Source organism: Helianthus annuus, chromosome 5 (assembly GCF_002127325.2).
Source record: "Helianthus annuus cultivar XRQ/B chromosome 5, HanXRQr2.0-SUNRISE, whole genome shotgun sequence".
Lineage (NCBI taxonomy): Eukaryota > Viridiplantae > Streptophyta > Magnoliopsida > Asterales > Asteraceae > Helianthus > Helianthus annuus.
In genome coordinates, this window is record NC_035437.2 from 146391133 (window position 1) to 146402590 (window position 11458).

Below are 11458 nucleotides of genomic sequence, written 5' to 3' on the forward strand. Positions count from 1 at the left end.
AATATAATATATATGGAGCTTAAAAGATAATATAAAATTATTTCAAAACTAACCAAGCACTATACATGTATTATGCTACATATAGTAGTTATGGGTGAGGTTTCTCTATAAAGTGTATTTTCCTACAAAATTTAGGAAATGTATTGCACCATTGCATGAGTGTTTTTAATGGTTGATATCATTTTTGTGACATTTTAGTAATATTTATTTTTAAATAAAGAATGATTTAATTGATGGAGGGCAAAAGAGTCATTTGACGTGTTTTAGAAAGAGCAAGTAATTGTCATTCCATAAAACCCTCCTTAAATACAAGTATTGTAAGTATCAGCTTCGCGTATAAACATGCATTCAAGTTTTTTGCGTATAATACAAATATGGTAATACGTATATGTATAAAATAGAATTTCATTATGATCAAAGCCTCGGATTATAAAATTGGAAAGAAATACGAATACACTTTCTAAATAAGGAAAGTATGAAAATGCGGAGCGTTACATTACCCTCCTCAGACCTTACCTTAGTTTTGCTATTGGTGGGATTTACTAAATATGATGATGATCTTTATAAGGGGGAAGCTCAACTTTGCCATATATGCATGTATGTTGTTTTTCTATAAATATCTTTACTCCTAGAACCTTCATAATTACATAAATTTGCATTAAATAACCAAGATATAAGTATATAACTATTTGATTACCATGATCCAAGTAATCTGTTGAATTAGTTGGCAGTCAATTGTGATATTGATTAAAATAGAGTTTAAGAGTAAGTGTTACATAAAAGTATCTTTTTAGAACGATGGCTTTCTTGTGTTTAGGCTACCGCACTCCCCAAATTAGAGAGCCTCGGTGCCCCTTAACTAAGCTTATTTAGATACATTACCTTTAGAGATGCCTTTGAATGGGTCTTTAACAATGCAAGGCCCCAAAAACATAGGAACCCTACTCATTGGTAAATAGAAAAAAAATACACGAATAGTTTTTAACTAAAAACATCACCAATTCGCTATAGAAATAAAAGCAAAGTACCGACACACATCAAAGTACTAAGTTCGATAAATACCAAAATGCCAAATAGTATAGATGCCGGCTAGCCATTACCATTGCCAAGGAGTCGCCGAAATGGATGAAAAAACATTTGGAGAAGTAAAAACACTAAGTACGTATCTCAGCCCAAAACAGTAAAAACATAAAAGTGGGTGATAGAACTTGATGGAGAGGGTGAAACCCGAGCTTAAATGTGCTTATCTTGTGAGTTTTATACATGTTTTATGTGTTTATTTGCTTTGAATGAGATAACTACGAGTATTCATTGATTTGCAGGTTAAGCATGTAATTTGGAGGAGTTACGAGGTTTAAAGATGAGTTGGAGTGAATGGGATTGGCCATTACAGTTTTCAGTATGGATTCGGGATGTGTTCGGTTGAAAATGTGACTTGAAGATGCAGGGAGCAAGGAAGAACAAAGTTCAGGGGTTAATTGGTACTTAATTGGAAGTTATTTAGGCTTAAAAGTGCAAGAAACGAGAAAGGACGAAGTCTAGGGGGTGATTGGTCATTAAATGAAAGTTATTTATAAAGGTGAAATTGGGGTATGATTCACGACCGTAGGCTATGGTTCCTCAAACGTAGCTTACGGTTGGCATGTTTTGACAAGAAAGTGATCAGAACTATTGAACCGTAGCTTACGGTTCACCAACCGTAGGTTACGGTTGGGCTGATAGAAGAAACAGAATTTTTGAACTGTAGCTTACGGTTCACAACTGTAGCTTACAGTTCTATGGATGGATAAACGCGCGAGTTGGGCTTTTTAGGGTATATTAGGGTTTGTTAAAGGAGGCAATCATTATCTCTGTAACACCTCGTAAAATCGTACCCAATAAAATAAAGACATGTGTCATGTAAGATAAACATGTCAGGAATCCCAGATCAAGTAAAAGATGTATGGTAGGAGTTAAAATGTCGACATGTTATTAAAATACCTCTGAGCAACAAAATTTTAAATCCCGAGACCTGAAATCATTTATGATAAACATCTGATATATTAAACCAGTTATTCCTAAATGAATAAATTCAATCTATAAAGGAATTGGGTTCTTTAAAATGTTACTACAAGGTTCATAATTAAAATTCTTGTTCAAAGAATTAAACCTCATTTAAAAGCATGGCCAACCCTTCCATAAGGATCCAAGTTGTATAAGTGCATGGCTCACATGCAAGGGCATGCAAAGTATGGTCAAGTGGTCCCATTCTGTTGCTAAAAGACACAAGATTCGGACTAGGAAAGTTACATGGTCAAAACCTTAAAGTTTTGCAAAGATTTTGCCTTCTGATGAAGGCTTACGGACCGCAAAGAAGGTGCCTTACGGTCCGTAAGGATGGTAACTGGGCATTTCAGAAGAAGGTCGGTTACGGACCGCAAAGACAAGAGCTTACGGTCTGTAAGAAGGTGCTTACGGTCCGCAAGAGATATGCTTACGGTCTGTAAGGCAGTCGCTGGCAGCAGAAAATGGCAGTTGCCTGTTATATCCGGTTACACCGCCTTAGATGGATGGTTTTCGAATTCAGGGGCTCTTGCAAGTGGTTTTGGCATTATAGGGACACCTGGGATGATCTTGCAACACTTGTAGAGTGAGTTGGCATGATCTTGTAGCATTTGGTTCACTATATAAAGACTTGAAAGTTGTGACTTTGAACTTGCTCATTTCAACTCACTTGGATCATTGCTCTGGAGCTTCTCTGGACTTCAACAAGTTTTCTTAAGGATCCAAATCATAACTAGGACTCTTGTAAGTGTCCTTAATCCTTTTTAATTCAGTTTAGCTTAGTTGTTTAGCTAAAAGTCAAATCGTCGTAATTAAGGTTTGACTTCGAGATTAATCAATAAGTATCTAGTCAAATCTCGAATTAGAAATACCTATGAGTAGGTAATTATGTGGGTAACAAACCCTTAAAAGGGCACCATCTGATTCCCAATCTAAGTAGGTCAATTGTCGGGTCAAACTTGATTATAAAAAGTCAACAGAATACTTATTTTCAAATTAATGCATAATTAGCAATGTAGGATCCATACAACCTGTTTTATCATTAATATAACTTGGTAACTAACATAAGAACATGTCTAAACATGTTCACCCCGACAATTTTCAGTTTAGGTCCGGTTTGGGACCGAAAGTCGCATAGTTTGACTTCTACTTTGACTTTCAGTTCTGACCCGTTTAAGCCTAGTTTAGGATTGCCTTAGAGTTTCTTTTGGACCTAGTTTCATGTTAGTATAACCCTCTGTGATTATACGGCTTGGTTCATTAGTTTTCCGATTTATATGCATGTTTCCGTTAATAGCCTAAATGTTGACTATTATGCCCTTATCACCTTAAAATGTGATTTTTGAAAAAGTGAAAGAATAGAAACCTTCACTACTGATTTATAAACTTGTCCCTAAAATTTGATATCAGTTTGAGGTATAGATTAGGAGTTATGCTCATTAGCGTAATTAAGAAGCTTTTTAGTAATTAACCGTATAACTAGCATATAGCCTATCTAAACCTAATTTATAATACCAAACTTTTTAACCACTGATGTAAAATAATATTTTGGGATTTTGGGAGATTTTTATTTATTTTTAGACTGAGCATAACTTAGAGTTCTAAGCTTGATTCGGTAATTGCCGGTTTTGCCCTTTTGGGCTATAAAATAAGTTTTACAAATCCTTTTGACCCCAAACCTTTTTCTACTAATCTAATATGATGAATAAATTATTTTGAGCCTTCTGGAATTATAAAAATATCAGCATTCCTTTGAAAACCCGGAAATGGCTCCAAATCGCCTTTTAAGCATTTTAACGCATAGTATGTATCAAAACTATTTTAAACATATAAGGGTTAATACCTACTGATATATTCAGTAAATTTTTATATTTTAACAGTAAGCAAATGTTTTAAACTCAGATTTCTAGTTTTGACCTTTTAAGCCTATGTGAAATTACCAAAATGCCCTTAAGATCCATAGCTTGGTTATAAAGGATAGATTTCACATATATATGATGCCCTACTGATGTAACTTAATAAATTAAGTATTTTACTTATTACATCAGACCCGAAACTCAGAGTTATATTTACACTCTTTTATAACCTTTAAAATGACCAAAATACCCCCACGGGGCGTAATTTGAGTTTAAATCCATTTTGAGTATAATAGAAGATATCTTACTGATTTCACAACATATTTAAGGCATATTAACTTAGGAAACTTTCATATGACTCTTTTGGTTACCCGTTACGCACTTTTCGCGTTCGGATCGGCGTATGTAATTAATTTGCATATATTAGCTGAAACGGGTCAAACCATATCGTTTTTGTCTCAAAATCCAGAATGTGTTTAAGTTACCCATATTAAACAAGCATGCAAGCTTGTCGGGTCAAAACCACATTCTAAACCGGTCATCGCTTATCATGCGTTTGAACCGTGTCTTCCTTTTGAAAACTAATCGGTCTAAGTCTAAGCTTAATTAAAGACCCGTTAGGATTCTAATAGGTTATTAAAAACCTTTGTTCCAGATTAGGAGCCCAGTAAAAGCTACGTGCACTTGCTGTATTTGATTTATACTTTGCTCAGGTAAATACTCTTAACTTATTTTCCCTATACGGGCTTGGGATACGGTACTATAAGAGTACCGCTTGGTCGGGTGTGTGTAGTCATTTAAATCGGATTGTGATTAATGTATTTGCATGAACCGTTTAATATGTATTATTTGGTGTATGGCTTTTGGGGGTTAAATGACCATGTCCCGAATATCCTTGGCATCATTCAAAGAAATGGCCACGACCTAAGCACGGGGTGTAGGCGTACACCTGACAGATGCATTATGTAAAAACTAGTATCCCACTTAAAGGAATCAACCTTGTGGGCATTATACCTGTGGCGTGTCAGTTAACTTAAGTCCGGCCCTACAAACCGGCCCTAATGGACGACAAATGAGTAAAACTGTATACAAGATTATTTTAAATAAGTTATAAAAAAATATTTTTTGCCGAAGTGCATTCAAATCAATTTTCAAACCATTTTCAAACTGAGTCAGTTAAGTTGTATTTACCAGTGTAAACTGACGTATTTTCCAAAAAGGCTAAGTGCAGGTACTAGACGAAATAGGCTGACTACTCCAGGCATCATTACTCAAGTCTCGCAAGCTTTGGATGCCTAAAGTCTGTTGAACAGTTTTCCTCTTTATTTTGATCCGCCTGTGGATATTACTCAACCATGATGTGATACTTAACATTACACTTTTATTCGGTTGAAATAAAATCTATCTTTTGCTTCCGTTGTGCATTTAAATGTTGTGTTGTTTGACTATGATGATATCAACTACGTCACGATACTCCCCATCGGTAATACGTGGAAATATCGGGGTGTGACAATCTCATCATCTAACTTCAACCTAAGGCATCCGAGAGCAAGGGGATTCGAGTTTCTTCACCTTCAATCCATCATTCCTTCCACCGAATCATCAACCATGATCATGATTTCATCCATTTATCAAACTTTTGGCGATTTCACTTGTGAGATGAGCGGCTAAACTTTCTTGGTTTCCTCCGGATGGAGGGTTTTTGTAGGTTAACAGACTTTATGTGTTTGGTGACAATCGTTTGACTCAGTGATCTAAGCATTCGATGCTTTTCACTTATGATTTTGTTAATTAATTGTAATCGATTGCATTTGTTTATCCTTATTCTTTGATCATTCAATTCCCGGGAGTTCTAGTAATTGCGATATATTTGTTATGGGATTAGGGTTGGTAACTGTGATTGGTAACCACTAGATAACCTCCCGTTATGTATTGATCGGAGTACTTAGTCTTTGGTTATCACAATTAGTTGATTAGGTTAGTCCACTTATGTCTATGTAAGTGTTCGATCAAACATATAATTGAAGTTAACTGCAAAACCTAAATTCCAGAGGAACCATTCCATCTCTTATTGAATACAATCTTATTTCTCTTTCATTGTTAGCAATCAATCAATCAAACTCAAATCGATAGTTTATTGTTTTCGTAGCTGTTAATCAATACTTGGCATCATACACTTTCCACAATCCTCCCTTGGTTCGACACCCTGCTTATTCTATACTAATAGTTTAAATAGGTTTTTCCATGTCCTTAACAACAGACATCAGAACTACGTTAGTGCTCTAAGAATCACTATAACTTAGGAAACCTTTTTCGTAATGAGAACGTTTGACCAACACGCACTACGTACATCTCGACCAAGACGCCCTTAACAGGTGGCACGTGATGCGCAGACCGAGATACCCCTTGGCAGGTGGCACGTGACCAGAGGACTCTCTCATCCACGGTATCATTGCCACCCACCCCCTTGGTAGTTAGGCTCCCAACTGATTCCCCAATTTAACACCCTAATCAAAATCAAAGTTTACATAAACGTGGATTCATAACTATATTCGTAGAGAAACCACTATCAATCACTCCAATTAAGATTAATTTGTAAAATCCCGAAATCCTTAAAACCCTAAATTGAGGAATCAAAATCACATCAATTGCATGATCACACATGATGTATACGGTAGTTGAATTGCGAGTATTTACCTTCAATTTGTCAAAATTGCAAAACCTGAGGCTCCCTCCTCTTTCCTTTTTGTTTGAGATCATAAAAAGCAAATGGGGGAGATCCCTTTGAAGCCGTGAACCTTATACTAGGGTTCCTATATTCCCCGGATTTTATAATTGGCGACTTTGGCCCCTCGTGTTATGTTATTTTGCGATTTAAACCTCCCAACATGCGTAAAATGACCGTATTTGTTAACTCGTCGAACAATACATCATAATAACCCCGAACTTAGGGATGCTACAAGAAAATTTTTGAATAGCAACTTCTCCATCTAATGTCAAGTCAAGTTAAACATAGGTATAGGAGGTATAAGCTACTAACTTAAGTTTTTGTAATGATAACCTTGTTAAAGACAAATATTTCGTTAATGCTGATTTACTGGTAGATGATGATATTTGAAGAAATGGAATTTTATTTGATTATTGGATGATGGAGTTGTATGGTTAAGTGATGAAGTTCGTATTTGGATTTGATGATGGTGACATGGTTTTAGATTTTCTTAATATACGGATATGAGGGATTAAGATCAAATACAAAGGACAACATAAATAAGAAGTGTAAGAAGGATTCTAGTCCATGGATCTTAGATTTGATGGGTTGAGATTAGTTTTAAGAAAAAAGAATATAATAGAAGGGCATAAAATGAATCCTACATATATTAACTTTCTCTATCCACATGCAAGGCACATGCCAATTCCCCCATCAAATTTAAAACGTCCATAACTTTTTCATATGTCATTTGTTTTATAAAAAAATCACTATAATAACAAGCGTTTTTTATCTTTAATATGAGTATGATATTACTATATAAAAATAAAATAAAAAATTTCACTTTTACTGGGTTTTCATTGTATTGTATTAAAGGTTGTGACCATTATGTCTTTCAACTGGGTTTTGGCCCTTACATTGTTTTCACAAAGGTTTCTATACATTATGTTATTATCAAAACTTATAACACAATGTTAATTTAGGTTCTGTTATTGTATTTTTATCAGAACCTATAACACAATGCATGACACGATGAAGATGATGTTATATTTGGGTACTCTATACATTGTGTTATAGGTTCTGGTCATTGTGTTTATTTTGCTATCCGTTATGTTTTAATCTGTTGTTCATTGTGTATTAGTTTGTTGCTCATTATTTTTTAGTCTGTCGTTCATTGTGTCTTTTATTTGCTCTCACTAATTGTGTCTTTTATCTATCGTCATCAATTGTGCTTTTAGTCTCCTTTCCATTGTGTTTTTAGTTTGACACTCATTGTATTTTACGTTATGTCCATTGTATCTTTTATCTGTTGTCATCGTCTGTGTTTTTGGCTTACTTTCCATTGTGTTTTTCGTTTGATACTCATTGTGTTTTAAGTTATGTCCATTTTGTCTTTTTTCTGTTGTCATCGATTGTGTTTTTGGTCTACTTTCAATTGTGTTTTTAGTTTGATACTTATTGTGTTTTACGTTATGTTCATTGTGTAATACGCAACTAGGGTTTCAATTTTTTTCTAAATATAATAATATGGTATTTACATTGAAGATAAAAAGACGCTCGATTTTATGGTATAATTTTTTTAAAAAAACAAATGATGTATTAAAAAGTTATGGACATTTAAAAAATAGGGGGGGGGGGGAAATAGCATGTGACTTGCATGTGCATAATTTTCTTATTCTTTTTGACAAAATTACCTTTCTCACTTGATTTCTTTTGAGGCACTTGTCAGTCTATAGTGTCTTCTTACACTTCTTATTTTTATACTCCTTTGTAGAATAACTCAACCCCAGTATTGAATGTAAAACAATTATAAATGAAAGTAACTTATAAAACCGTAATGTATATATATATATGTATATATATAGGATCTTGTACATTAATCTAGAAGTGTGAGAAGTGTGAAAAGTGTATTATAACACTATATATAACACTATATAACACCATATAAACACCGTATAACACTATGTAACACCATATAACATTATGTAACACTATATAACACTATATAACAAATAAAACAATATATTGTGTCTGATAGCATGTCTTTGATAGATATATAGTGTTATATATTCTTATATAGTGTTATATAGTGTTACATAGTGTTATATGATGTTATATGGTGTTACATAGTGTTATACGGTGTTTATATGGTGTTATATATTGTTATATATAATGTTACAATACATTTATCACACTTCTCACACTTCTGGATTAATGTACAGGATCCCTACCCTATATATATATATCTACATATATATATATATATATATTATATAGTGGAGAGTTCAAATGAGAAGAAATTATAAATTAAGAATAAAAAGAATAAATGGTACAAAGGTAATTTAAATAAATCATTTAATGAGTTTATTCTTTATTTTTGCTAGGGCTGTAAACGAACCGAACGTTCAGCGAACAGTTCGTGAACCGTTCGGCGGGCAGTTCGTTTATGTTCGTTCGTTTAATAAACGAACGAACATGAACAAGAAATTTCGTTCGATTAGTTAAATGAACGAACATGAACAGAGGTCTCGTTCGTTCGATTGTCTCCGTGAACGTTCGGTAAGGTGTTCGTGAACATTCGTTGATTTGCGTTCGTTTATGTTCGTATGTTTGTGTTTTAATTGAATATCTTTGTACTTTCTTATATTTTATTTGTACTTTTTATATTATTAAACTTTTACTTATTTTATTTCCCTAACAGTTAAACTAGAAAACCCACTTTCACCTTGTTTATGCATCATTTCCCTTTCATTTCTCATTATTTACATCCACGAATACAATCGACCTCCGTTCCACAATAAGGGATTCAAGTTCGAGCGCTACTCTCTGGGCCATCTATCTTTATCCTTCGTCGCGTTCGCCAAATATCATTTCCCTTTCATTTCTCATTATTTACATCCACGAATACAATCGACCTCCGTTCCACAATAAGGGATTCAAGTTCGAGTGCTACTCTCTGGGCCATCTATCTTTATCCTTCGTCGCGTTCGCCAAATTTATTTGTGTTCGTGAACCGTTCGCGAACACGCTCATTTCCTTAATGAACGAACACGAACATAAAATCCCGTTCGGTAAGTGTTCATGAACCGTTCGTGAACACATTTATTTCCTTAACGAACGAACACGAACAAGGCCTTGTTCGTGTTCGTTTGGTTCGTTTACAGCCCTAATTTTTGCTATTCAAATTAATGAACCCTAATCATTAAATGAGTCATCCTATAAAATAGTTTTGCATCTTACACAATAAAAAAAATCATGCACATGATCCTACATATTCAACGTTTCCTACACCATTAAAACAATGTTTCCTACACCATAAAAACAATGTTTTGGTGTAAGGTACATAATGTGTAGGACCCCAACACTTTTAAATAATTTTGCGACTTATAATAAAATATGTGTAGGACACAAAACTTTTAAATAATTTGGTCACTTCTAATAAAATTGGTGTAGGACCAACACATTAATGGTGGTGAGGAGGAAATTATGGTGGCATTAATAAGACTTGAGTAATCCTTTATAATATTTATTAGTAGTTTACATCAAAATGTCTATCCTACCCTTATTAATTAAACTATTAATTAAAACTAGACAAAAATTATATCTTGATTCACAACCATTGATCAAAAAAATATATGGTTTAGATTAATTTATTTTTCTTCTTGCAAGAAAATTATTCTCAAATGAACCTCCCACTATATATATATAGGGGAAGGTTCAAATGAAAATCACTAGTTATCGCGAAAACTCGAAAACTAACTAAAAAAGCCTAAAAACATACCAATTTTTTTTTGCATACCAATTTTCACTATTTTAGGTATATAAAAAAAACTTTTTTTCAAAAAAAAAAAATTGTAATACACATGTGTACTACAATTTTGTTTTTTTTTTTGAAAAAAAGTTTTTTTTATATAAAAAAACTAGCAATTTTTAACAAAAAAATTGAAAAAAAAACTTTTTGTGTGTTTTTTTAGGTTTTTTTAGTTAGTTTTTGAGTTTTCGCGATAAAAGTGGTTTTCATTTGAACCATCCCTATATATATATATATATATATATATATATATATATATATATATATATATTGAATGGCAAATGGAATATTATTACTCATCAAAAGCTTACATCGGCCCTTTAGTAAGAGACTACAGGAACCGAATGATTCAAAACGTTTACATATGAAAAAAACAACAAACCAAATTTATTTATTCCATGAAAAGTATTTCCACTCCTCCCATGACGCTATTTGTATCTTCGTTCTTTGCTTCATCCACTGGTACGACTCCTCTTTTATGTCCTCAATTATTTTAAAGGCAGCCTCACCTCTATCTTTGAAGACCTTTGTGTTCCGATTCTTCCATATACGCCATGCCGTAAGTATAAAGACTGCGTGTACGGCTTTCTTTTTCACTTTCGGCCATTGAAAGTCGTTTACAGCTTCAATCATTTCTTTTATTGTATCTGGTTTTTGTGCACCAGAAATCTTCACCCAATTCCAGATTTGCTCCCAGACCTCTTTTGCATAATCGCATTTCACCAGCACATGATCCGGAGTTTCGTCTTCTCGGCCGCACACCTTGCATATGATTGATGAAATCTGCATACCTCTTTGTCTTAACTGTGTTGTAGTTGGAATTCTTCCTTGCACCGCCCGCCATACGAACATACTACACTTATTTGTTGTCCAGTTGTTCCACATAAAACTATCTGCATCTTCATTAAGATTTAATTGACTTGCGAGTGTGCATCTTACACTCTTCACCGTGAACTCATGTTTATCATCATTCTTCCAAACCCATTTATCCGAAACACTTGTCAGCCGAAACTGCATTAATCTATTTTTCAACTCCTCCAT

The 11458-nt window shown here is 33.9% G+C and overlaps 1 protein-coding gene across 1 annotated transcript; it reads right to left on the bottom strand.

The window, feature by feature from the left end:
- Positions 1–10804: 10804 nt before the first annotated feature.
- On the bottom strand, positions 10805–11458 carry LOC110943800. The gene has a single exon (XM_022185532.1). It carries the CDS (start codon positions 11456–11458, stop codon positions 10805–10807), a length of 654 nt encoding a protein of 217 aa, XP_022041224.1.

Excerpts from the sequence above, each read along its gene's own strand:
- LOC110943800 (XM_022185532.1), bottom strand. The coding sequence starts at position 11,458 with ATGGAGGAGTTGAAAAATAGATTAATGCAGTTTCGGCTGACAAGTGTT.